Raw genomic sequence first — 27,778 nt, 5'->3', positions numbered from 1 at the left:
TGGGTTGGGTCTGGGGAGGCAGGTGGCACCTCCCTGTGCCTGGCTGCTCCATCCCAGCTGTGTTAAAGCCCCACAGGATCAGCCCCCAGCTCCTGGTTTCCTTCACAGCTGGATCTTGGCACTCTCAGTGCAAACTGAACTTTGCTTTCCCTTTATCAGGGCTGGTGACTCCGTACGTGGCTCGGCCGGCGTTAGTGAGAAGCTGACTCTGTCCTCTCCTGGGTGGACTAAGTGACCTCTTGGTTGGAGTTTTAGGACGTGGTTTGGGTCCCAGCCATGGAGGTCTCAAGGTTGGGGAAAGTGCTGCTCAAGTGGGGAGATGTTTTAGGGCTTGGGAGGCTCCTTTGGCTCCAGCTGCCAAGAAAGGGCTGGGTTCAACCTTGGTTTTAGGAGGTGATGGGCAGGACGCTGCTGGATGGCCTCGTTGCATCCCTGCTCACTGGGCTCAGGCTGTGAATCTGCTCATGGAGACAAGCAGGGATTTTTTTTTTTTCCCTGCCTGGGACCTCTGCCTTCAGGAAGAAAGCATGTCAGAGAGTAATGAGTCTTCTCTGGAGCCTTGCTGGACAAGACTCTTGTTCTCCTGGGCTCTCTGGACACCTCACTGAGCAGTCGAGACCCAAGTTCATGGAATCATAGAATCACCAAGGCTGGAAAAGACCTCTAAGACCATCAAGATCATCACCCAACACTGCTATGACCACTAAACCATGCCCTGGAGTGCCACATCTACACAGTTTTTGAACCCCTCCAGGGATAGTGACTCCACCACCTCCCTGGGCAGCCTGTCCACGTTACCTGCTGCCACATCAGGTCTTCTCCCCAGGTGTGGCCTGGAGCCTGCAGTCCCTCCAGGAAGCACTTCATCCATCATGTGGGCCAGCTCTTGTGTTGCTGAAGACATGGCTTAGCCCTAGGTGTGCCCTGACACCTCTCCTGGTTCTGATGGGGTGAGGAGAAGCCAACAGAGTCCCTCCCGTTCCTGCCTGATGCTGCTTTCCCAGGGCTTTGCAGAGGGATGAAGGCAGCACACTTATTGAGACCTTTGCCCAGCTCAGTCATCACTCCCTGCCTCAGTTTCCCCTCGGGCAGCACCCAGAGTCCTCATCCACCCCATGCACCCAGCTGTGCTTCCCAGCACCCACCACAGCCTCTGGGGGGTCTTCCTCCCAGGGCTCCTCCTCCTCCTCACCTGGTGACGTTCTCCTGCAGGCGACACAGGCTCTACCGGGAGGAGCTGAACCTCACCTCGCCGGTGGCACCGCTGCCGCTCCGCCCAGAGGCCAGCTGGCTGCAGTTCCACCTGGGCATCAGCCGGGACGGGCTCTACCCCCGCTCCAGCCCCACCGTCAACAGGCTGCTCCGGGACATGCAGGAGTTCACCACTATCAGTGCTGGTAAGCAGCCTCCCGCTGCCAGGAGGGGATGGAGTAGGTTGGGATGAAGCTGGGGGGCTCCATCTCCCCCCGGTCGCTTTTGCAAACAGGGCAGGGGGTGCCTATTTTCTGGTGCCAGTCATGCCAGGGACCCGTGGCATGGCACCGGGGCTGCCAGGGTGGGGCTGGCAGTGCCCCCCACATGCCTCGTGCTGGGAGGGGGGTCAGCAGCAAGAGATGGAGCCCGGTGGGCTCTGACCACTGCCCCTGCCCTTGCAGACTACAGCCAGGATGAGAAGGCACTGCTGGGAGCCTGCGACTGCAGCCAGGGTGAGTGTGGCACCGGGGACCCCCATCCCCCCTGCACCACGGCGGGTTGGGTGCCCTGGTCCCAGTGCCCTTCTCCCTCCAGCTCACCCCCACCGCCCCAGCAGAGCCTGGGATGTGGTGCCAGCACACCAGTACACCACCAGTTTCTACTGGGGGAGAGGAAAAGCTCCCCACGAGGATGTAACCACTGGGGGTTGGGAGGAGTGCTGGAGGGAAGTCTCCTCCGTGGCATGGGGGAGAGGGAGAGAGGGCAAATAACTGCAGCAGCAGAGGGGAGCAGCTGGAAGGTTGGATGAGATGATCTCCAGAGGTCCCTTCCAACATCCCCTTTCCTCCCCCAGTCGTGAAGCCCAGCGGCGTGCACCTGAAACTGGTCCTCAGGTTCCAGGATTTTGGCAAAGCCATGTTCAAACCCATGAGGTAAGGCCAGAAAATGAAATGAAACGAGCTGTGTTTGCCTCTCAGGGATCAGAGAGCATCAGACCTGAGCTCTGCCTCCCACAGGGATGTGAGAAGTGCATCATTGCCTCTTGCATCTCCTGATGCTCTGCCCACCCAAAACACTGTCCTCAGTGGGTCTAAACTCTGGCCCAAAAGGTTTTAAGTCAGCCCTTCTGCATCCCTCACCCCCGCAGCACCAGGACAGGGTGCAAGAGCTGCTCCCCAGCACCGTGGGCCATGCTCCAGGGGGCCCTGGCATGAGCGTGGCCACACCACGGCCAGCCCCGAGCCCAGGGGCTGGCCCAGGGGCCATGCCAGGCTGGTTAACTCCCCCAACCCCCCCAGGCAGAAACGTGAGGAGGAGACTCCAGAGGACTTCTTCTACTTCGTCGACTTCCAGCGGCACAACGCGGAGATCGCCGCCTTCCACCTGGACAGGTAGGGACCTGCCCTGGCACCCAGTCCTCTGCCCTGGCACCCAGTCCTCTGCCCACACAGAGCTGGGCACAGGACCAGCCCTGCTGAGCCCCCCCAGCTGCTCAGCCCTCGGGAAGCACCCTCTTTGCAGCACCCCTTGGAGAGCTGGGGGGTGGTTTTGGGGTGGGGTGGCCCCAGCTCCCATCTGAAGGCCAGGAGATGGCTTTACCATGAGCGCAGGCTGAAGCCCAGGCTGCAAACAGCCACACGCACGTGGTGCCTCCCAGAGATGAGCTCTGGGCTCAGCCTGGGTCCCCTCAAGCAGAGGGAGCCACACTTTCAGTCAGCAGTTGGGGAGTTTGGGTTGGGATCAAGGGCAGCGACGCAGCCTCAAGCCCCAGCGACCAGCAGTTAACCAGGAACCTCCTCCCAGCAGGGCTGGTGTGGAGTAAAATCAAAAATGCCCTTGTTAGAGAGGGCAGCAGCCTTCATCCCCTCCACAAGTACTGAACAGCAAGGGAAGGTGATCCCTGATGGTCATCTCAATGCTGATCAAGAGCTGAAGGGCCTCTGAGGGGCAAGAGGATGAGACCAGGCACTTGTCAGCAGTGCCCAGAAACAGGACAAGGGGCAATGGGCACAAATTGGAACCCAGGAGGTTCCACCTCAGCAGGAGGAAGAACATCCTTACTGTGAGGGTGCTGGAGCAAGCTGTGCAGAGAGGCTGTGGAGTCTCCTGCTCTGGAGAGATCCCAACCCCAGCTGGATGCCACCCTGGGCACCCTGCTGTGGGTGACCCCTGGAGCAGGGGGGTTGGAGGAGATGATCTCCAGAGGTCCCTTCCATCCCCACCACGCTGGGATCCTGGTGGTGGATGAGGGTTTCCAGCTCCAGCAGGTCTCAACTGCAAGTCCTGCAGCTCAGCCTCGGGGCGAGGGGCTGCAGCTGAATTCCCTTTCCAGCCCTGCCCCTGCATCACCCCAGTGACTCTGCTCGACCCAGCTCCCAGCAGCTTCCCCCTCTGCATCCCAGCTCCACCGCCAGGAAAAGGAGGCTGCACTGCTCTTCTGAAGTGCTTGGTGGTTTTCAGGGCTGAGAGATGCTGGATGAAAGCAAGCTGGGGTTTTATTGCCTTTAAAGATTGCTCAAGCAGTAACAAGCCCAGTCCTGCTCTCAGAGGCAGAGGACATCACAGCAGGAGCTGCTTCACCCCGTGCTGCTGACTCAGCAGCTGTGACACAGATGCCCTCCTGCCCCAGGCTCTGGCTTTTTTAGGACTATTTGAGCTGAATCAGCTGGGCCTGAGAGCCTCTGACTGGGACGATGCCTCCTCCCCTGCTGGCACCTCAGCCACGCCGTGCCAGGTCCAGCACATCTTTGCTCTGGATCAAACCCAGCGGTGTAGAAGGGCCTGAAGGGCTGTTCTGGCTCCTGAAGGTCCCAGCTTGCAGGGGTTGTTCCAGGCAGCACCTATTCCACTAGCAAAATCCAAACTCAGCCCCATTTTGGTGCAGAGCATAAAGTGATGCTGACTATCTGCTAGGAGGAAATAAATCCCTGTGGGTTTAGTCATCCAAAGGTATCCACTGATCAAAACCATGGAGCAGAACCAGCTCTCTTTACCCCAAACCAGGACACCAACAGAAGGGACGAGGGCAGCATCTGCCACCCCACGTCGCTGTCCTGGGCAGCAGAGCCCCCAGGCACCACGGGCTCTGAGCTGTTGTCCCTTCTGGGCAGGATCCTGGATTTTCGGAGGGTGCCACCCACCGTGGGGAGGCTGATCAATGTCACCAAGGACATCCTGGAGGTCACCAAGAATGAGGTCCTGCAGAGTGTCTTCTTCATCTCCCCAGGTGGGCGAGCTCCTGGCTGCCATGAGGGGGGAGATGTGGTGGTCCACACGGGTGGAAGGGCAGGGTCTGCAGGAGGAGGGGCTGCCTGGGTGAAACACACACAGACATGGCTCCAGGAAAGGTGTCCCTCAGCCTGGAATCATCTGCCAGGTGTATTCACCTGCCTTCTCCTAACCTTTCCCTTAGCATGGCACCAGGTTGGACCAAAATCCAGGAATTGTCCAGCAGTTGGCAGCTTCACATCCATGAAGTTGTTACCTATAGAATCACAGAATCATTTAGGTTGGAAGAGAGCTTTCAGATCATGGAGTCCAACCTTACCCCCAGGACTGCCAGGTCCCCACTGCCCCATGTCCCTCACACCACATCTCCACGGCTTGGGAACCCCTCCAGGGGTGGGGACTCCACCACTGCCCTGGACAACCCTCAAGGGGAAGAAATTGTTCCTTAGCTCCAACTTAAACCTTCCATGGGACAACTTGAGCCTGTTGTCCTGTCACTTGTTCCTTGGGAGAAGAGCCCGACCCCTACCTGGCTCCAACCTCCTGTCAAGAAGTTGAGAGTGAGAAGGTCTCCCCTGAGCCTCCTTTTCTGCAGACTAAACACCCCACATGCCATGATCTATGCAGCCACCATCAGATGATGGGGAAGGAGTCAATCCAGGCTGCTTTGTTGTCTCCTGCAGCTCACAGCTCCTCTCTCTCCTCCTCCCAGCCAGCAACGTGTGCTTCTTTGCCAAGTGCCCGTACATGTGCAAGACAGAGTATGCAGTGTGTGGGAACCCTCACCTCCTGGAAGGGTCCCTCTCTGCCTTCCTGCCCTCCCTCAACCTGGCACCACGACTCTCCATCCCAAACCCCTGGATCCGCTCCTACTCGTTTGATGGAAAAGAGGAGTAAGTGGGTCAAGGATGCAGCAGGGAGCAGGTGGGGAGGAGAATGAGTGGGGTGTGGGCACCCAGACCTATGTGCAGATATTCTATGTCCTGCCAGAGGAAGGCCAAGGCTCAGAGATTGCCCATAATTAGTCTAATAACTCTTAATGCCTGGGCATTGACCGGGTTTGACTCCCAGCCTGCTGCATGCACAGGGAAGGGGATTTAAGTCCTCCCTCCTCTCCATCTCCACCTGGGAGACCAGCTTTGGGGTGCTGTTGGGACACGACCACCGAGTGCATCTCCCCCTCCTCCTCCATCTCCTGCAGGTGGGAAGTGAATCCACTCTACTGCAACACAGTGAGGGAGATCTACCCCTACAGCAACGGCAACAGGCTGCTGAACATCGTGGACATGGCCATATTTGACTTCCTAATAGGTATGGTGGAGGGGGAAACAACATTCTGTCCTCCTGTGTGGGTCTTCAGCACCACTCTGTCTGCCCTCCCATGCTCCAGTGTTTCTCAAAGCCATCCCCTCAGCTCCAGAGGCTGTTTGGGGAGACTTCTATCAGCCCCCCAGCCAGCCAGCACACCCCCATGTCATGTGCAGGAAAGGGGGAGACCCAGGTCCACCCCAGCCCGCTCCCTGGGGGTCCAGCAAGGTGAAAGCAGCAGCTCTGAGTATCTCAGACCCTTCCAGCAAGGCAACGAGTATTTCATGCAGATCTGAAGGAACACATAGGATAGGTTGGGAAATTCCTTGGTCACGTGGAAGGGAAACCCTGTTCCTCTGTCTGCCCTTCACCAGGGAACATGGACAGACACCACTACGAGATGTTCACCAAGTTTGGGGACGATGGCTTCCTCCTACACCTGGACAACGCCAGAGGGTGAGGCTGGGGAGACTGGGCAGGGGGGAAGGTGGGGGGCAGGCACTAAAGCTCTGTCTCTCTGCCCACCCCCCAGGTTCGGGCGACATTCCCACGATGAAACCTCCATCCTGGCCCCACTCTTCCAGTGCTGCATGTAAGTGCCAGCTCCATCTTCCCTCCCCCAGTGCCAGGCACGGTGCTGCTCCACTAGAACGGACTGGCAGCACTTGGAAGCCAGTTGGCAGCAGTTTTGGAAGCCATCTAGGCCTGGCCCCATCCCTTAGCAGAGCTCCTGCTAATCCCAGCCCAGGGGACAGGCCAGACAGCAGGGCATGGGGGTCACCACCTGCCCCTGAAACAGGGATGGAGCTTCTGTACCAGCTGGAGTGTTCATTTCTGTTGCTCTGCAGCCTGCCCTGGTGTCACACAACTGTCCTGCCTGGATACTTTCCACTTTGATGGTCCCTTTCCATCAGAACACCCCAAATAATTGTAAACCCCAGGTGGGCTTCCCACATCCCCACAGATTGTGAGGCATACAGCAGAACCACCCTTCTCCAGCCATGCCATGCTCCTTGGGTGAGGTAGTTTGGGTGAGGGACCTCCAAGCCCTTCCCTCCCCACCACAGCACCAGTTCCCAGCCTGATCCCAGTTACCAGCTGCCTCACTCAGCACTGGGCAAGTGTGTGGATGGGCTCGAATGCCTGTCCAAGCCAAAAGGCCTTGCAAGTGTAAAAGCTGCCACTGACAGACCAGGAGACAGTGTCCATCAGGTCAAACCCTGCCAGAAGTGTCTACTAGCACTTCCCAGCCCATCAACATGAGGTATTACTGGTCCCATTCATCCATCTCAGAAATCTCCATCCAAAAGCCTGGTAGAACTTTGAGTCAATCAAGTTTCTTCTTCCCATGGCATTAAGGAGAAGCTCATGAATTTTACACTTGGAATCCTGCCTTCCCCCTTAATTAATCCACCTAAGTCATCAGCTGGAAGTTACATTTCAGAGACAAAGAAAGCTGCTCTTCCCTGTGGCTCCTCTTTAGGAGATGCCCAACCTAGTTCCTCGCTGACCCTGCTCCACCCCAGCCCCACACCTGCATCACTGGATGAACTGTTACTTGCACCCAGGCAATCTTCTCATTTATCATTTTGGGCTCACAGTGGATCCTTCTCTTGAACTCCTATTTTGTGCAGTAACTCTGCCTCTCAATCTGACCTGTACAAAGCAATATCCACAGGTCAGAGCTTTCCTGTCCTTCTGGGCCCACCTCCCAGAAGCTCTTCTAAAGGGAGTGATGAGAAGACCTACAAGCCCCACCTTGTAATAAGCCAGCTAGGGCTGAGAATGGTGTAAAAGCAGGAACAAAGTCCTCCAGAGAAAGCTGCTCCAGGCAGGAGGGACCAGCCACCCCACAGTGATGCTGGGCTCCACCTCTACCACACCTCTGAACTCCAACTACTGCTCACTTCCCCCTTAGACACGTCCATCTCCTTCCCAGCTGAGTTCTTCTCCAAGTTTGGCTCCCAGCAGATTTAAACCTGGTATTTTTAGCCACCTTTCACAGCTCCCACACCAGTCCTTGTCCCACATGTCCAAGTCTCCTGCTCTCCTCTCCCAGTGCTGCTCTGAGTACAGCAGAGAGCACAAGTCCAGCCATGCAGCAAGGGATGAGCCTTCTCCTGGAAGGGTCCAAGCCCTCAGCAAAGCACAGGGAGTTAACAGCACCCAGTTAACCTGGCACATGGACCTTCGTGGCTGATGAAGGCCCTAGAAGGCTCTGGGTCAAATCTTCAATGGTTCAGTAGCTCAGCAGGGTCACAGCTGCCCTGGGGGAGAGGAGCAGGGCTGGTGGCAGCATTTCCAGCCCGTGCTCCTTTCCATGTTTCTTGTGGAACTGTTACAGCAGCAAACAAACCACTGCCCACGCTCGGCTGATCCCATTCTCCACCTCTGAGCCCTGTCACCTTCTGTGGAGAAATTCCAAACCCACCTGGACACCATCCTGAGCAAGCTGCCTTAGGTGACCCTGCTGGAGCAGGGAGGTTGGACGAGGTGATCTCCAGAGGTCCCTTCCAACCTCTACCAGTCTGTGATACAAAGGCCAATCCTGGAGCTGGTCAAAATGTTTCTGGCTACACCTTTTTCTGTCTGAAAATTTTGGCTTAGCTCAGTAGGAGCAGCTCCATGAACACATACTGCTTTGTTTCCAAAATTCAAAGGGTGATAATTAAAACCACTGATTATTTCAGTATTTGAGATGCTCAAGTCAAAACACTTCTGCTGAGGATTAAACAAATGATTTCAGAATGCTTAGTTTCGTGTCCAGAAGCGTTCTGAGATGAGAGCTTTTCATCCCACTTTCTGTCAAAGGGAAATAAGACTCAAACCTCAGGACCTCTTAAGGTGAAAAGTCACAGTTAAATCAGTTCCAGGAAATATTCCCTCTTTTTGCTCCGAGTTTTGGCAAAAGGGCTTTTTTATCCTCATTCATGCCTCTTCATTTTACCTCCCCCCTAAAATGCCATCCCTGGGAACCAGCCACCACCCTGCAGCAACCTGAGAGACTGGGGTGTTGCCAGCTTGGAGAAAAACCACTCAGCACTGAGAACTTCCACCAAGGTTCTCTCTCCAATGACACATCTGCAGTCCAAATACTCTGCAGAAAAACAAAGTCAGGAGCAGAAGTTTTCATTTCCTGCAAAAAGGGAAGGATTTGGTTGCCAAGTTCTTCGTCCCCTACCTTCACCCCCCTCTGCCCTCGGGTTGGTGTGGGGGTGCTGCAGGAGGGGGGCACTGAGTTGTCCCATTTCTTGCTTTCCAGAATAAAGAGGACGACGTTGCTACGGCTGCAGCTCCTGGCCCAGCCCGAGTACCAGCTGAGTGATGTGATGAGGGAGTCCCTCCTGCAGGACCTCCTGGCACCCGTCCTCACCGAGCCCCACCTCCTGGCCCTGGACAGGCGCCTACAGCTCATCCTCAAGGCTGTCAGGAAATGCATAGACACCTATGGAGAGGCCAAGGTGGTGGCCAACGACACCAGGCAGCCCGAGGCTGACAGAGTGAAGCTGACCACTTAAAGAGTCCTCAAGTCCTGCTCAGAGGGAGGGGGAAACCCCTGTGAGTTTGGATAATCCATCATTGCCACCTACAAACCCTTGCAGAGGCTGGGAGGGGAAACTCTTCAGAAGATCTTCAAGAATCACGTTGAGCTTCTATGCTGGGTACTCAACCAGAGCTTCTGTGGTTGGCCAGCGTGTTGGGAAGCTGTGGTCTGGCTGGAGCAGACCTGTACCCCCTGAACACCAGCTCTGGGGTGGAGAAGCAGCAAATCTCCTGTTCTGTAGTTGGTCATGCCCATGGGAGGGTGGGGGATAGATGGCCATGGCTCTGCTCAACCTACACGGGATCTCAGTCTTGCTAGTGAAGGACACAAACTAGATCCAAGGATGAGGGTTGAATAAAGAGATTCCAAGAGCATTTGCCTCTTCTTGAGTCTCTGTTCTGTAACCCTGACTGTGTGCTGGAGAAAAAGAGCCATCTGGCTTCACTGGGGCAGTGCCTGCCCCTGAGAGGAGAGCAGCAGGTAGGTGTTGCCTTCGACCCCAAGGGAAGAAACCATCACAACCAAATAAAAACCCCAAAAAGGCAGGAAGCCCAGTCTGCTCAGAGGCATATGACTGTATTTACAATTCAACAAGCCACCCACTTCTGGTGAAAACATTTTGCCAAAGTGGGGTGAGAACCTATCTTGGGTCATCTTCTCATAGTTCTAAAATCACTCCAGTTGTCAGAATTCCCTGGGAAACAGGAGCAGTATCCTGCCTTGTGTGTTTGGAGAAGATGCAGTAGGAACTGGAGACATCATAGATCCTTCCATTTGCAGCTTTCAAGGCCTCCCAGTGACAAGGTTTAAGATTGACTCAATACTGAGGCTCTCTTTAATACCATAAAACTGTCCAAGGCCAATTGCCCTGAGCCTTTTGGCAGCCTAGGGAAGACAGTTGAGAACTTTGTTGATAATTTATCATCTTAAGGAAAAAACAACCCCAACCACCACATCCAATCTACTAGAAGCTCGTTCTAAACTAACCTTCAGGTGAAACAAAACCCACCCACAGCCCTGCAGACCTTGCAGAGAGTCCAAACCCAGGATCTCAGCAAGCTGCTGCACCTACCCCTGGCTCATTTTCCCATGGGCTGGAATCCTGCCCAACCTAAAGGGACCTTGGTGACACTGGCAGTCAGCACCTGGGTCATGCAAGGAAGGAACAAAGCTTGTTTGGCCCCTGGTCTTGGTTTTTACAGGAGACTGTGCTGACATTTCATTCAACTCCTCACTCATTCTACAACTGACTGCTGTCTCCAGGCTGTGGAACTACAGGAGTGACAGTAGCTGTAGTTTGAGTATGTCCCTACAGGTGCCTATTCTATTCCTTTGGGAGTTTGAGGAAGTCTGGAGTGTTTCTGCTTATAAAGGGATTCCTCCAATATTCTGAAACCACAAAGATTAGAAAAAAAATCCACACAAACCCAGCCAACAGCAAAAAAAAACAACCCCACACCACGTTCCTTCAGTCCCTCCCAGCTGGAGATTCAGCCACATCCTTCCACGTCCAGCTTCCACACAGGCAAGTCTCCATCAAACAGGCAGAGTTCTCCACCCTGGTGCACTTGCAGACCTTTTTTACTCTTGTAGAGAGAGAACAGAAGAAAATAAAGGGATTTAACTCACTTGCCATGCAGGAGGCTGTATTCCCAAAGCTGGATCTCCCTCTACCGGTGACTTTTGAGGTGCTCCCAACACGTGACAGCCCCAAAATTCATGTGGTGGGTGTCCTGGAGTGGTGACTGCTGGCTGCTCCCACAGGAAGGACATGGCAACAGAAGATAAGTGTAAAAAAAGTTGTAAGTTTGCAAGTTTTACAGCTTCATTTTAGGTAATAAAAGTTTTCAGGCCTTTTATTCCCCTTTGTCAAGGGGATGTGGGAAGCCCAGGCAAAGGAAACAAACCCACAGATATTTAGACAGCTAGGACACTGACAGGGTTGCAAGGATGCTTCTTTTTGGGTTTTTTTTTTAGAGTAGTTTTAATGTATCTTCAAAGTTGGGTGACAGCTTTCTCAGAACTGGGTGCAAAACATGTCCAGGCTGAGCTGCTTCAGGTCACTTCTCAAATTTTTCCTCCTTCATCACAGTGTGAAAATTCCCCTCTTCTATTTCTGTCTGTGCACCAGAAATCTTTCATGGCCAATCATCACATGGTCAAAACTTTCACTAGGGTACACTCAGATGGGAGCAGACAACCTGCAGAAGCTTATGAGCTCCAACAGTCGTGGCTGGGCCAGGAATTAACCACTTGAACAAGAGATCAAAGCCATGTGAGTTGCCAAGGGACACTCAAGGAAGAGGCAGGGACCTTCTCACTCCAAAAAAAACCCTTGTGCCCCCGAGGCCAGAACTCCAGAGAAGTTCCTGGGCCACAGGCATAGGCTGAGCTGAACTCCAGAGTGAGCATAAAACTAATCCATTAAGCTTCTTATTTTTACCACCTCATTAATAACACATCCTCTAAGGGGAAAAAAAACCACAATGTAGGGATGGGGGGGGTAAAAAAAAAGAAGAGACTGATTGCATTTAAGAATTTAAATCACTTTATTGCTTTACCTGCCATTAGGACAATCTATAACAAAAGGAATATAATATAATATATTAGCACATACAGTAAATCAGACTTATATAGTCAGGTAACAATACAAAAATGGTCCTCTGGTTGACTATAGCTTTCTAGGGCAATAGACTCATTTCATCAATTTGCTAAAGGTGGACTAGCAAAGAATTACTTCTAAAGCCCTGAATGTTAGCTAAGGCAAAACTATGCCAATTGTGGTTTCAAACATATTGAAATTGCACACAAAGGTAAAGCTATAACTGTTGAATAATATTTAACTCAGACTTAGCTGATTTATCTTAAAATCTTGTAGGTAAAACTACAAAAGGGAGTAAACAGCAAGCTAAAAAGATGCAGTAGTGAAACTTGATTAGAAAGCTTTATATAAAAAAAATGTGCATTTTTTTCTTTTTGTGGAGCTCTAACTAGTTTACACAGTTTTTGGTGCTTTAAAGGAACACAAAGAACACATAGGAAGAAAAAAAAAAAACAAAACCCTGGATAATCAAAGCTTAAAACAGTTTTACCAAAAAAATAAAACCCAAAGAACCAAAAAAAAAAAAAGGTAGCATTTGCTTACTCCTTAAGGACTCTGGCAGAAATCCTCTACTCAACATCTGAGCAGAGAACTCAAACCACAAGGGGTTATATCCCATTAGTGGGAGTTCAGGATGAGAAACACCCTGAAAGCTTTTGTAAAGGCTGGATACCCTCCTCAGCACTATTCTGCATCCATCAACAGACTCTTCCCAATTCTCCACACGCCTGGGAGAAGGTCTGTTGGGTGTGAAGCCATGATCACCTCAGAAAGGAACTAAAAGGAGGGGCTCCATCATTAGTTGCACAACAAATGCAGAGCTGCTTGCTGTCACTCCCAAATACAAACCTACACTACTTCATAGAAACTACAGTTGAAAGGAAACCTTAAAAATTGCCTACCATTATTGAACTGTGGAATCCAGTAAAAACTTTGGGGGGGGGGGAGTGTTGGTGAGCACAGAGTGATGGGACACAAAGCCTGTCAATACTGAAATACATTTTCAAGACTCTGCAACATATTGAGCTTGGAAAAGAGTGTGGGGTACGTGTCGTGTCAATTCCAGAAGCAAGGGAAGAGAATGCACCTTTTACATTTCCATTAGGTTTCTAATTAACCATTTTTAAACTTATTGAGTGGTTTAAAAACCTTACAAGAACTGAGTTGAAAAACTTCACTTTTTCTGCCTCACTTTCTTTACACACCAAGTCTAATGGCATCAGGACAGACCCAGCAATCTCACCACCTGCCACAGGCACTGCCATAAATACTCAATGTTTATTTTCCCTGGTAACAAAGGGGTGCCTGAACTGATATATTTTTCTTTTTTAAAAGTCAACTGAGGGATACAAAGCAAGTCTGGGGAAAATAAAACGTTTGCTTCCAATTTCTACACCAATCTAAGAGCTCAAAGGTTACAGACAGCTGGAGAGCTAACACCACTCTTACACCCATTTTAGGTACTACAGACCAAAGTTGGGTGTTTAATGTCACATTTGGTTCTTGCCACTTTGCCCAGGAACAGTTTGAAATATCCTGTCACTGAAGAAAGAACAAGGAAAACAATTTTTAAAAAAGATCAGTTGCAGCAAGTCAGCAAATGAAGTCACATCTGCAGTAGTTCACCAGAACTATTAAACCTTGGAAGCTTTGACACTTGACAAAAACATAACTAAGCCATCTTAAACCAGCAGACACAGGAACAACTATACTGTTAAATTCCAACTGTGGCTTTCCCAGCAGCTGATGCCTCACGATTGAACCCAGGAAAACAATACCCAGAAAATTAAAAAAAAAAGAAAAGAAAACCCCAAGCCCCAAGAAGCTCAATTACAAGGGCAGTTCCCATTTCAAAAGAAATACAGCAGATTACAACCACAGCCTTAAAATCTGTCCAACAATTCGAGTAACATCTTTAAAGTCATTTTTTTTTCCTCCTTTCTACTGTCACCTCCTTCCTCTATGGCAACAGCATGGTGCCACATCTCCCCCTCACTGAAGCAAGGCTGCATTTGCCTGAGTTGGACACTGTGGCACAGAGAGAAGCCAGAAGAGCATAAATCTCCAATACAACTTTTTCTATCCATGTCATGGGACAGAGAGCACAGAACTAATATGCTCCAACTTAAAAATAATGCCATGAGAAGCAATTTTTTTTTTAATTATTTTTGTTTTAAACAGACAGGAAGCTGCAAATGCCAGTGGCGACAGTGAAGCAGGCTCTGGAGGGGGAGGAAGGTTTCAGACAGACAGTGATACAAAACTGTTGTACTGCTGGATGTTTCTCTTGAGGATGTCTGAGCAGGGGCCCAGGACACGTTCAAAGCGGGGCCGATCCAGCTTCACACATTTCAACAGGCCACGGGCGACCACGGTGGCAGCACGGGGACGGTTCATCAGCAGAGCTATCTCACCTACAGCAAGAGGAGAGTGCACACAGCATTACAAAACTGCCACAAAGAGCCAGAGAAATCACCCTCTTTACTTCAAATTGCTGCAGGAACCGGACAGAAGGGAAGGCAGGTTTTGACAGTGATCAGAACAAGTGTCTGCGTGGTTATATTAGAGGCAACTGTGAAGGCAGTTTAGAAAAAAAGCTATTTGATGGTTTATTTTTTTTATCAAAAATCCTCTCCACGCTCAGGTGCCTCTGAAGAAGAATTTTCAGCATCGTTTTATTTGAGGTCATGTTTCTATTAACTTTTCCTAGTCAACAAGTAGTTATTGTTCTACGACGTCAGGCATGCTGCTGTTCAGTTCTGAAAGTTCAAAGACATTCAGAACAAGGAGACCACAGTATCAAAGTGAAAAAAAAACCCACCACATTAACACACAAATCAGAAGCCTGTGGCCCACAGCCCAGACCCCAGACTGTGACTCTGCCATGGGGCTGGGGAAAATCAGCATCTTAAAGTCCCACTGGATTCCATTTCAGACGTTAGACACAAAGATGCCAAAAGCTGTTTCAAATACCTGCAACAAGCTGCACAACCTGTTTGGAAATGAGGTCTCCAACAAGCCCTTGCTTCCGTGGGTGACAACAGCCACCCCAATAATCCAGCACCAAGTGTGAAAGAAGCCACTGCATCAGCTTTTGGGTTTGTTTTTAAGCAGCTGAGCTGGTGATCTCCATGCTCAGGACTCAGGAAAGAACTCGGTGCTCCTCAGAGAATACATTTGTCTGAATTATCAGAAGGCATGTTCAACAGAAATGAGAAAAACTTTTTCCTCTGTGCCCAATTAAAACTCTTGAACTCCCTAGCCTCCAAAATACAGGCTTGCAAAAGAGTGAGTTGGTTCTAAGGGAGAGTTAAACCCCCCAGGGAGAATTCTGCAGCACTTGAACACAATGGCAGAGATAACGTTTAGTTTAAGAGTGAAACTCAAGAGCACACACAGAGGGAAACAGGAGGAGACTGAAAGGACACACACAGAACAAAAATCTACTACTAGATGCTGAGCTAAGCAGACCTTTGGTCAGATCCAGTACTACCCACTTCAGGCCTTGCAACAGAGTATTTGCTGATCACATCATCTACAAAGCTGAAAAACTGGACAGCCAGAAGACTCCAGCAAGAGAGCTGCTCAGAAAGAGTCCTAAGGAGAGAGGCTCTACCTTAAATGTGAATAAAGCAGTTAGGGGTGTTGGTTTGGGTTTGGCTTTTTTTTTGAGAGAGAGAGGGGAAAGTATTTAGACATTAAATAGATTCTGAACAGGTTGCTTGCTTGCTTTCAGAACTGCAAGCCACTTATCTTTTAAACCCAAAGTAAGGCTGCCAGGAGTATTTTTTATGCTGTTACATAGCACTCAAGAATGCTCCATGAACATAAACATCCAGTCCTTATCTGTGAGCCAAAATAAACCAATGTGCTCTAGACAAGTGATTAGTTCCACGTGAAGATGATTTCAAAGTCTTTTTGAGGACAAACAGGATCTTTGCCTTTTTCTTTGCCAGCACACTCATGTTTTTTTCAACCCAATACACCACATGACTTTTAGCTGAGGAAAAACTTCAACAGAAGGAGAAAAGCCTCTGCTCTGCAGGTGGGAGTTGACAGACAGTACCACACAGTTTCAGGGTCCCCAGTGCAAGATGCTGACAATGCCAACTGAGTCCAGCAGAGCCACCCAGACATGTGTGGGATGGCAGCACAAGATGTACAAAGAGATGCTGAGTGAGCCTGACCTGGAGACAAGGAGGCTGAAGAGAGAATCTTACTGCTGTCTTCAACTATATGAGTGATTATGAAGACAAAACCAGACTGCTCTCCACACAGTGAAAGGCAGAGAAAAAGCAACAAGTTGCAGAGCAGGAAATTCTTGTCAGGCATAAAATAAAAACAACAAAAAAATTACCATAAGGCTGGTTAAGCAGCAAAAGAAATTGCCCAGAGAGGTTGTGGGAGACACACTCAAGAGACTCAACTGGACACAGCCCTGAGCAGCATGATGCTATTTCCAACTTAGCTCTGCTCAGGGTGGTCAGACCAAATCACCACCAGCCCCTTCTAACTCAAACTACTCCAGGATGATCCCATTTCCATCACATGCCTGTGCACCTGAAGGCCAAGGGACTCTGATACTCACCTGACACTGGGGGACACCCCAGGAGTCAGCCAAAACAGTACTTGACCAAATCCATCCCATCACTACCATCCACAGCAGCCACCAGCAACACAGGGGAGGTGCTGACCCTGGTGTATGTCATCACAGTTGTCACTACATAACTCACCAAAATAATCAGAAGGTCCCAGTCTGCCTACTTCAACAAATTCTTCATTTTCTGACCGACGCTGTAACACTGCAGCTGTGCCCTTCAATAAATCACAGCAATTAAACAATTGGAGTTTCCAGCATCACTTGAAACATTGAATCCCACAAGGCATCAGCTGCTTTGCAGAAAGAACTGTTGTAATGTCTCAGTCTCAAAAGAAAAAAACAAGACAAAACACTTCACAGTCCTTGTATAGTTCACCAGACTGCTCTACAAAAGCAGCTGGTCCTCCCTCCCCTCCAAACATAAAATGTTTTGGGTACTGATGTATCCACAGCACGGATTTCTTCCTGTTTCTCCCTGTAACACTAGCAACAGTACAGTATGATTAGCAAAAAACTAAACCCAACCCAGACAGAAGACAGTGATACCACTGGTGAGACATTTCCAGCTATCTAGAACAGGCCTCTACTCCTCTGAAAAAGATAAACTGGTTTCAGCCAGGAACTTGTTACTTTTTTCCTGGAACTATTATTTGTAAAAATAAAATTCAATATAAGCTTCTGCATGTCCAGCAAGATCACATTTCTTTAGGAAAGCTCTACGAGTACATACTTGCATTTGGTTTTTCTCCATAGGTCTATTCAGGGGCAGAATAAGCCATGTTAAAAAAAAAAAAAAAGGTTCTGATCTTTTAATTTTGACCTTGCTTACCTCCAAGATAATGAAGAACTCATCTCCTGGCTCTCCCTGGACCACAATCTTTTGGCCATCCTCAAACTGTACAGGTTCCAATGCATCAGCTACAGTGAGACGCTCCCACTTGTCCAGAGATTCTGTAGAGTTAATGTTTCATTAACAGAGTATCTTTTCAAGGCACAAATTATACTTTTTGCTCTGTTTTTATACAGAGGTCAATCTATTTGTGGCTACATTTGTGTATCAGCTATCAAGACTCGAATTAGAATTATTTTGGAATGATGCAGAGCAGCAGCACAGGCTTTGGAGTCAGTTTTGGCAGTTCATCACAATTGCCTTTAATCATAATAATTCCATGGAACAGCTTTATTACAATATGACAATTTATTCCATTTCAAAACAAAGGTCTTCTCACTTACCCAATATAGATACTTTACTAAGGAATTCCTCATACATCTTTCTCTTTCTCAAAGTGCTCCCCTACAAAAAGAAAAGCACACAGTGAGTTTTGTTTCTACTTCACATTTTACATCAAATAGAACTCAAGACAAACACTAATTTTACCAGACACACCACATTCCATCTCACAGACCCCAAACCCACAAGATTGTTTTCAAATTTAATTATTTCAGTAACATTTCAGAGTTCAGCAACCTCCATAAACGACTTAGCATTTATCACAGCTTTAATGTTTCTTAAATGCACTCTAACTGTAAAACCTTCCCAAAATCCACAACATCTGCTCGAGTTAGTTTCAACTGTTGTTCCCACACTCCACTTACAAATAACAAGCTACATGCAGAGCAGAATCAAAGTATCTGAGAAGTTAATCAGCAGATACAACATTTTGAGTCCAGTTCAATACTGCACTGGTATTTTGTTCACTAATGCAAGACTCCCCACAGCCCCACGCCTGCTCAAAGTAAGCTGAGTGGTCAGTTTCCCAACTACAAAACAGAGAGCAGGGTTACAGAAGAGATCACAGCATTTTGAAGAAATAACTCCAGGAAATGACAGGCACAGATAGGAGGTTAAATGATCAGGATCAGTGAAGAGTAAAACTGAAAGCGGGTTTTACAAGCTCCGGTGGTGCACACAGCTACTGGAGTCAACAGCAGGAGCCACAGAGGAGCCAGAGAGGTACTTGCCATCAGGATCCTCCTATAGCTGTCTCTGTCAATGCCCCACAGCTTCACGTTGGTCTTCGCTTTGACCGTGGCAGCACGGGGGGTTCCATAGATAAGGGCAAGCTCCCCAAAGCTCCCACCCTCACCGACGCTGGTCGCCCACTCGTTGTTCACATAGACCTGAAAGGCAGCAGTGCATGGAGGTGAGCCAAGGCCCACCTGGCCTGTCAGCTGGTCAGGGACAACATGAAGCTCCTGCCACCCTGTATGTCCTTTAGAGCAAAGAGAAATTCCCCTGTCATCAACAAAGGGACTCTCTTCCACATGACATGCACAAAGATTACACACGTAGACTCCTGAGATCCTTTGATAGGAAATAAATTCTCAGCAAAGCCTCTGTCACAGAGAGCTATGGAATAGTTGGACTGGAAAATAAAACACCTGGTCATTCTTAAAGCCTGTCCCACACCTCAGACTCTACCCTGCCCTTGTAAAGTGCTCATCTTGTGTTGGTGTCCAAATCATTCATCTCGAAACTCAACCCAACCCACGGTCTGTGCAGCCAGACTGAGCCACTAAGGGGCAAAGAGGCTCCAAAGGAAAATAAACTTCTACAGGTAAGAACTTGTTACAAAAAAAAGCTCCTAAAGGAATGACCTGTAGAAGAGGTCTACAAATATGAGACTGTTACTTTGCTAGTAGTGAATACATCATTAATCAACGACCAATAATGCTTACATCCATTTCTCCTTGATCAACAACATAGAAGTTATCTCCTTCATCACCTAAAGAAGAAAAAAAACAATTGAGTACATGCTAAAAGAGTAAAGCTATGCAAACATTCCTGTTTCACAGAACCAGCAACTCTGCTAGCTGATGTTTAGAATCTAATAAAGACTTTTTTCACAGCTTGCAGGGTGAAATTTTCTATTTTGCCAATTTTGTGTTCCTCTCAATCCCATCAAAGAGGACATCTGCTGGTATGAGGGAGATCAGCAGCATTCCCAGGATTACTGGAAAGGTGTACTGGGTCCATGAACTGACAACATGTGTTCTACAGAGCCATCAAATGCCAGCTTTGCCAAGAGCTAACTTATGGAACAAAACCACATCTCCCTACAATGGCTCCACTCCTCACTTTCACCTGAGCTGTGCCTCAGGTAACACAGCAAGGAAGGGTCACTGCACCCAGACAACATTTTGATTTAATAAAAAAAGAAACAAAACCCAAGCTACCAAGTGCAGTGTGCCAGTCTGCTCCCCATCTCCAGCTTTTCAGCACAAAGATGGACACTTGCCTTGCTGTATGACAGTCTCTCCTGCGATGTACGTGACGGGGAACATGGCATCGAAGATGTCACTGAAGAGAGGGAAACCAAAGTGAGACAACTGCCACGCCTGCATCCAGACAGCCAAACCTCCAACCCATCAGGATTTGCCCCACAGCCTTCGTGCAGTCACAGTGGCAGCTGTGAGGAGCCTGTGCAGCCTTGTATGCTACGATACATTCAACTCTTCTCAAGCCTGCACTTGAAGACACTTCAAGACCACAAAGATTTATTCCTACCTTCTTTCGTTATCATCCAGATGGGCAAACAGCACATTCTTCTCAATAGCTTTGGCCAAAGCAGCCATAGTCTTATAATCTTTTGGAATAACCTAGGATAGAATCAGAAAAAGCAACTCATTAACTTCTTTGAAGAAAAATCTCTGCACTCCCCTGGGTAAATAATTTCTACAAAACACCGGCTGAGGGTTTGGTTTTTTTAATAGATCTAAACCCAAACATAGTCAATGTTCACAGCCAGTTTATGCAGAAGGTAAATAAAATCCTGTATTATTTTAGAGAACTGTAAAAGCATCATTCTGTGCCAAGTTCTCAAGGTTTTTTTGCAAGAGTACAAGTGCCTGTCCCCCCTGTGTTCTCTGAAGAGCAGCAAGTCCGTGCTGGCACCCAGCTAAACGGGAGGGTGGTGCAGCCATGGAGTGACTGGAAGCACTTTGTTTAAATATATAATACAATATATAAACATACGTGCATCTAAATATATATTGCTTCAAAGGGAACGAGTCTGAATGGTGCTTAAATGGTTTAATTGCATGAGGAGTTTATTCTAACCTCCAGTTAAACACCCAGAGACACTGCTCTGCTTTTTACAGTTATCACAAGACTCGACAGGCTGCAGGAACTGTGTTATTTAACACGCTGGGTAGAAAGTGGACTTGGATAAACTCTTGGATCTTAGGTGAGGCTTTTAGCAAGTAGAAAAAAAAGAGTGAGAGCACCTTTCTAACATAAGATGCAGCATCCTCTTCTGTGTAGACTTCTGCACTGATGGCCCCACGCCGCCTTCGGCCCTTCACCACAGGGTTCATGGGAGGAGGAGGAGAGATCTCATCCTCCCGCGAGTCCGAGCGAGAGCCAGACTTCTGTTGGTTCAACAACTGTTTGGTTTCTTCCTAAACAGGAAGGAAGATGTGTGTGTGTGTGTGTCACATAATCCAGGAGAGCAAAGAAGCCACCACGTGTGGTATTCCCATTTAGGCTGGCAATGCACAGGAGCTTCCTGTGGACTGCTACTCCCACGTCAAGGCCAACGGGGGCTACAGCAACCCAGATCAAAGGCCTTTCAGAGCAGGTGCTAGAGAGGCCTTTCATTCATAATACCCATATCACAGTGGTGTTTATTTTAGTGTTACGTTAAGAGTTGAATAAATGAAGTATAAACAAGCTGGGTTTACTTTCCATTGGCATATCTGAGAGGCAATGGAGCCATTCTGCAAACGCTACAGATGTTTCCCCAGCTGTACAGCCTCTCCCTCAGCTGGGAGGTGCTAAACCTTTTTTGATTTGAAAGACAGAAGAGCAATTCCTCAGAAATCCATGTTACATGAGAAGCTTTTGAAACAAGGTCAAGTCATGGACCAACCTGATACTCAATAACCTACAGTTATTTTGGGAGAAAGAAATATGAACACCGCTTATAAAAGAGCTGGAGGAAGGATGCTAGAGGCCAAACACCAGTTTTTCCCCACAAACCACAGATTTGTCAGCTTTCATAGAATCATTAAGGCTGGAAAAGACTTCTAAGATCATCAAGTTCAGCCACCAACCCAACAGTACCATGACCACAGAACCATGTCCCCATGTGCCACGTCCACATGTTTTTTGAACCCCTCTAAGGATGGGGACTCCAGCACCTCCCTGGGCAGCCAGGAAAGAAATTCTTCCTCATATTCAATCAAATCCTCCTCTGGCACAACTTAACTAGTGATAGGACAAGAGGAAATGGGCTTATTTGGTAGAAGAGACCAGCACCCACATCACTACAACCTCCTTTCAGGGAGTTGTAGAGAGCAGTAAGTTACAATAACAACTTTGCATGATGTGACACATTTTCCTTATTTCTCTCTCAGTTCCCCTACAAAACTAGAGCACTTACAAAAAAAAATGAAGTCTAACTTGACACACAGAAATCTGAGTCTTCTCTGTACCAGAAAATTCACCTTAATCAACTAAAATCAGATTAAAAACAAAACAAAAAAAACAACCTCAGAGCCAGAGCATTCACGTCATAGGAGCTCAAATGGCTTCCCCAGCATTAAGGAAGCAGGGTTTTGGGACATGCCTGCAAAGAACAAGGAGTCATCTGTTCCCTGAGAGCTCCCAGCACTTCTCAAAGCTGGGTTTGTCCTGCTGTCCTTGAGCAGAGTGCCTGTGCCCAGCAGGGCTGCTCGCTGCCTGGCTGCCACGCTCCACCCCGGAGGTGCACAGGGGGCTCTGGGGGACACCCCCACTTTGAGGGCAGGGACATCAGATAACCACGACAGGGAGTTGACATTTCACCCCATTTGGGTAGCCACAGATCCAGCACTGAGCCATCAGATGACATTTCACTTCCTGCTTTTTGCCCGTTGATAAAATAGTGCCACATTTCAAAAGGATGGGAGCAAAACGTATTTAAAACCTTGTTTCTGTCTTCTGATTTTAGAGAGACTGAGTCTCAGCTGAGGGGAAGTTTAAAATAGCTTGAGGAGTAGTCAGTGTTTGGTTTAAACTGCCTCTCTACAAAGTGGGCAGTGCCACCAGCCACACAAACATGCTGCTCATCCATATACAGAGCATTTAACCCATATAAAAACTTGATGCTTTCTAAATAAGCAAACACCAGGTGCTGTAGTTTTTCCAGCATCACAGAAAACAGAAAATATCAAGACCCTCTAGCTTTCAGAGAGAGCACTTCAGCAGCATTTAGCCAGGGAGCTGTGCATCAAACCCTGTTTGCCAGGGTAATGGCCCACTCCAAGAACAAGGGAAGTGGCACTAACAGAAAAAAAAACCACAGCTGGTAACTTCTGCCAGCTCCAAAATGCATAAATCATACTAAAAAGGAGTGTGTTAAGGCAGGGCATGGACACAAACAAGTTACAGGTGGGTGAGATAATACACTAACTTAAAATATCCCCACCCCTCAAGAGGAGATTATCCCTGAATGAGACAAATCTCCACAGCCTGCAAGACAGCTCTGGGCCATGGGATAAGCAACGTGCTCAAACCTTCCTCTTATCACAGCAGCAGCTTGTCATGCATTCATCTTTTTAAAATACACCTTTTTTTTACCACCACATCAGGGAAAAATTACACCAGGGCCTGAAGAAGGAGTGGCAGTTGTTATCCTCAGTTACCTTAGAATTTAGTCAATGGTTATGAGTAAAGAAAATTTATTTCTTCATGTTGAGAAGCTCCTGCAGTCAGATACAGCATGGACAAAGGCACTCACTGTGCTCTGTACAGAGGAGTCTGACCATTACCAGGGTTACTAGTAAAGTCAGCATTACATCCCAGGGTTGATCCTGGCCTCTCAGTGTCAGTGACCACTAGCTGTAAATATTTTTCATGGCAAGAAGCAATTACTAAGTCCATTTAGCTTATTAAAAGTATGATGAAAGTGATGCAAGTTCACATACTCATCTATAAGTCTATCAGCTACTGAAGATCTTCACAATTCCAGAACTGTTTTACACTGTACAGCCTGGCACCTGGTGATTGCCATGACACCAGAAACAGTCTCAGCTTCCTCTGGCTCATTAATATTTTATTTATATCACCTCTCCACATATTTAAGAAAAAAGCAAGCACTCAGAAGCTAAAAAAGCAGGGTTAAAAGCTCTGCCATAATTACAACTGTGCAGTATATCCTTCTTAACTACCATGTTTTTCAAAAGAAACCCTTAGGAAAATATTCAGGACTGTATCTGTGGAGACAGGGCAGGTGTGGGGAACAGGTACCGTGGCCAGATGTCAGTCACACTTCCAAAATCCAGCTTTCTATAAAGCCTAAGCTGCCTTACACACAACATTTCAAACATGCACTTGCTCCAGTGGCCAGTTGAGTCCCATAGAATGACAGAATTCTATCATTCTTTGATTCTGTGATTTCAAACCTGCCCTTACTCCAGTGGACAGCTGTGTCCCACACACAAGCAGGTTGAAATCATGATCTCTACATCAATTTTCAGAGCTCAAACTCCACCATGGAGCCAAGCACAGCACTGGACAGCCACTGCTTTCTGGTAGGCATTGGTGACACCAGGCCTGTCTGCCCAGCAAAATGAACAGAGGCCTTAGAGCACAAAGAGATGAAATGACCACATTTATACAATCAATGTCTATTAGTGAAATGGATCTAACAGCTTTCCCAGCTCAGGAGAGGACATCTGAGTTCCCACAGCAGCTCCCACAGTCCCAGGGGCAGTAATTTTTAATGTTTCTGGACAGAAATGGGAAAGCATGTCTGAATGGCTTCAATATATTTGAATAACATGACAGTGAATCAGCCCCGTGTTTGCGTGCTGGGGAGGAGATGACTTGTCAGGATACCTAGAGAGAAAACAGCAACCTTGCTGCAGTTTGAAAGGGTGTGCCTTCAAAATTCAGACTTAAAAAAAAGCCAATTAAACCAAAAATCACTCCTGTCTCTTTCATTCAGCCCAGCAGATGAACAGCTTTAGAAAGCACACCGAAAAGTTGCTCTGCTTTACTGAAGCCATCACAGGCATTAATTCTTGAAGGTGAAGGAGATTCTGTTTCAGAGATTTTTCCCTCTGGTTACACTCTGACCCACCAGCTCACAGCCCGAGGTCACTCGGGAGAAAGCTGTGGCAATTTTTAAAGTCAAGAAGGCAAGAAAAAATGTTCCAGTTTCACTCGTGGCTCTAGCTGCACTACAGGCACGTAAAACCCCTGCCAACACAGCTCAGCAGAAATGACCCTGACCAAAATGGTAAGAGGAATTTCAGGGGAAAAAAAAACATTATCTAACCAGTTTTATTTTCAGCTTTCTTGTAGGCTGAGCGAGTACACAGAGAGCCTATCTGCACCAGAATAAAACTGAGTTGCTCAACTCCACAACACACGTGATTAAGTTCAGATCTATATTTGTTGTCTTGCTAAAAACAAATGAAGTTTCCTTTAATCTTAAATACTGCCTGTTGTCTGTGAGTCTGCTCCACAAAAGCATCCACACCTTCCTGGTTTATAGCCCTGTGTATGGATTGATTCACAATTTAGTCTAAGGGCAGTGACACAGTTTGCTCTGTAAAGTTTTGCAGATGAACACTTGTGGGGATATTTTAAAAATGATCAATCTATCAGGACTTAGAAACTCAGAATCCAAGGTGGGGAAGGATGCACGGTGAGGAAGATGATGGATTTTTAAGAACCTGATTACTATGTGGTTTGCTGCTGGTATTCTCTCCAAAAGAGAATGTACTTGAGATGCAAATATGTTAAAAAAGAAGTCAGACAGATTATAGAGTTCCTGTTCATTTAATGAGCAAAATGTTCTTCAAATATGTTGTGAGTATAGGAGGTTACTTTGCACCACTCAGTAATTTTCTAGTAACCTCCCTAGAACCCTTCCATTAAAAGACAATTTCCACTACACATATTTATAATCTCTAGTGTTAATTTCTTTTTTCTTTACATCAGCAATTAGTAACTAGCTAGAATTTAAAATCTACAAAATTCCCACATACAACAAGCACTGAAAGCAGCACCTGCAAACAACTGCTGCACAAGGTCACAGCCACACTATTCACTGGCTGTGGATTCTGAGTAGTTGTATCAAACCTTTCCTCTGCATTTGTCCTTAAACCTCCTGTTTTCACAGCAGCTTCTTCTCCCATCTGCTTAGATGACAACCTATGAACTGCACCCTTCCACAGAACGTGAGTTGCCCTTTCAAACACAACCCTGAGGTGACAAAACACTTTCCATTCCCAAGATCCCAGAATGCTTCCAACGAGACCATTAAAGAGACCTTAAGGACTAACAACAAAGCCAAAGAGCAGCACTGAACTCCCAGGAGAGGCAGGAACAGGCCTGCTCTCCTGGAGATTTGGAATGCAAATCCTTCCATCCGACTCTGGCTAGGCCTGGGTAACCACCACCAGCCAGCTACTTCTGTGTTGTCCCCAGACCACCATAAACCTTTTGTCTCAGTAGAAGAGAGCAAAAGCCTCTCACCAGTGTCTAACCAAGGCCCAAGGCCATAGTTACCATCTACCTGCAGACACGACCGTGGACACTACCGAACAGCTTTGATGAGGAGCATTAGAGGGGGATGACAGTGCCCCAGCTGGGCAAGGCTCCTCGTTGGCTTAGGACAGAGGTGCTTTGCCACCACCAGCAGCTGGCAGAAACCACTGGAAAACAGGATCTGTTTGCCAAAAGCATCCATCTTCATTTCAAACAGCCAACACACACGCTGGTCAGATCCGAAGCTCAGCCTCCGAATCACAAAGAGACGACGTAAAACTAGGTTGCTGCACTCTCCTCCCCCTCCCACGATGTATTTTTACCTTCTCCAATCTTTCAAAGTACTCTCTGAGGAATCCCATGGGTCTCTCGGGCCTGACGGTGCACAGCTGCACGATGCAATCCTTCAGAAGCTGCTGGATGTTGTGTTTTTGGACGTAAAGCTCACACTCCCGAAGGCTGCGCTCCTCCTCGCTGCTGCTGCTGCTGGAAGCTGCCATGGCTGAGGAGGAGAGACAGAAAAGGTTAATTAATTACTGGAAACAACAACACTGCTGCCCAAGATAGCCCAGGCACGTCATGCTACCTAAAAGACATTTAGCAGTAAAATAATGCAGCACATCACAGCTTAAAACTGTAAGGGTGAGGTTAGTCACTAAGCTTTTTCTTTTGTGGTTCACCTGGGAAGAAATGAAATAATCTGGGTGCTCTCCAGCCACAGGCAAAAAAAAGGAAAAGTGTTTAAGCTGGAAAAGCTTCAACAGCTCCAGCCCTGTGAGCACTCAAAAGCCAGGGAAGCTCCCACCCAGACTCTCTGCTGAGGACTGGAGGCTCCCCTCCCAGAGCAGCACGGCCTGTGTGGGGTCATGGGGATGACAACCAGGAGACAGGTGGGTGGAAACTGGGAATCTGAGAGGCTGCTATGAGAAGTATTAGGAAGTTGGAACATGTCATGGTCCAGGCCAAATGCCAAGGCAGAGTCCACTAACGGAAGTTATGGAATGAGGGGCATTATCCTGAAAAAGCTGCTCTCCAGTTTTTTTTGGAACGACCTCCGTGGATACACTGCAAACCCAAAAATATGTCCTGAAGCATAAATAATCAGCAGCACATCTTTAACCACATCTGTTAGGATGCCATGTTTTCAAGGCTTTAAAATTATAGTGGCAGCTGTAACATTGGCAAAAATGTTCTTAAGCAGGTTATCCCCCCTTTGAGGTGACAGAACCACTTATATATATCTATATTTAGTTTATTTTTATAAAGCAGCTAACACTTAGCTAAAGAAACAGGAAAGAATTCCTCTGGACATTTTTGATGACATATAAAGCAGTTTACCTGGTGCAGGGGCAACAGCTTATGAATATGCAGTGAGATGTGTTGATCCCAGGGTCAGCTTTTGAAAGGGAAAAAAATGGATTCAGACAAAACAACGTTGAGAAACAAGTCACTGAAGAGCCAAGCAGTGCAGCTGCATTATCCATTTTATCCTACGGAGGAAGTGGCTTGAGAAACAGAGGACACAGTGGACAGGCAACATCGTGCCCCCCCCAAATCATGCTCGGGGACGTTATGGGGGGACCGGAGCTGACAGGAAACCACCGACACTTCCAACAGGTTTCACTCTTGTCACGGTTAATCCCTGCCCAAGCCCGCAGGGACAGGTGTATTATGTGTTGCATAAACACCAAGCAGGGGCTCCTCGTGGGCCGAAAAAGTGCCTTAAAGTTCTCCAGTTACTTCCTTTGTTTTGACAACCCGCGCGGTGAAGGTCAGCGCCAATCGCCGGCCCCAGCGCAGGCCGGGGGCTCCCCGACGGCC

At 48.1% G+C, this 27,778-nt stretch overlaps 2 protein-coding genes across 2 annotated transcripts; one reads left to right on the top strand and one right to left on the bottom strand.

Annotated features, from left to right (window-relative positions):
• Nucleotides 1–1,212: 1,212 nt before the first annotated feature.
• FAM20A (family with sequence similarity 20, member A) lies at nt 1,213–9,248 on the top strand (the record flags this gene model as incomplete). Its single annotated transcript, XM_008947276.1, has 10 exons — nt 1,213–1,397; nt 1,656–1,706; nt 2,048–2,126; nt 2,493–2,585; nt 4,305–4,420; nt 5,135–5,315; nt 5,624–5,733; nt 6,105–6,186; nt 6,263–6,322; nt 8,993–9,248. Coding segments are annotated over 10 exons (1,213 nt in total), but the record flags the coding sequence as incomplete, so codon positions are not given.
• Nucleotides 9,249–14,026: 4,778 nt separating this feature from the next.
• On the bottom strand, nt 14,027–27,354 carry PRKAR1A (protein kinase, cAMP-dependent, regulatory, type I, alpha). The gene is made up of 11 exons (XM_008947275.1): nt 27,296–27,354; nt 26,281–26,459; nt 20,704–20,877; nt 19,985–20,076; nt 19,716–19,777; nt 19,156–19,202; nt 18,439–18,597; nt 17,710–17,770; nt 17,306–17,427; nt 16,610–16,691; nt 14,027–14,290 (listed from the first exon to the last, which is right to left on the bottom strand). Exons 2-11 carry the CDS (start codon nt 26,455–26,457, stop codon nt 14,118–14,120), a joined length of 1,149 nt encoding a protein of 382 aa, XP_008945523.1. The 5' UTR covers nt 26,458–26,459; nt 27,296–27,354; the 3' UTR covers nt 14,027–14,117.
• Nucleotides 27,355–27,778: the final 424 nt, after the last annotated feature.

This window comes from Merops nubicus, unplaced genomic scaffold (assembly GCF_000691845.1).
Source record: "Merops nubicus isolate BGI_N331 unplaced genomic scaffold, ASM69184v1 scaffold17829, whole genome shotgun sequence".
NCBI lineage: Eukaryota > Metazoa > Chordata > Aves > Coraciiformes > Meropidae > Merops > Merops nubicus.
The sequence above is the reverse complement of the archived record's forward strand: the minus strand, read 5'-3'. Positions and strand labels throughout refer to the sequence as shown.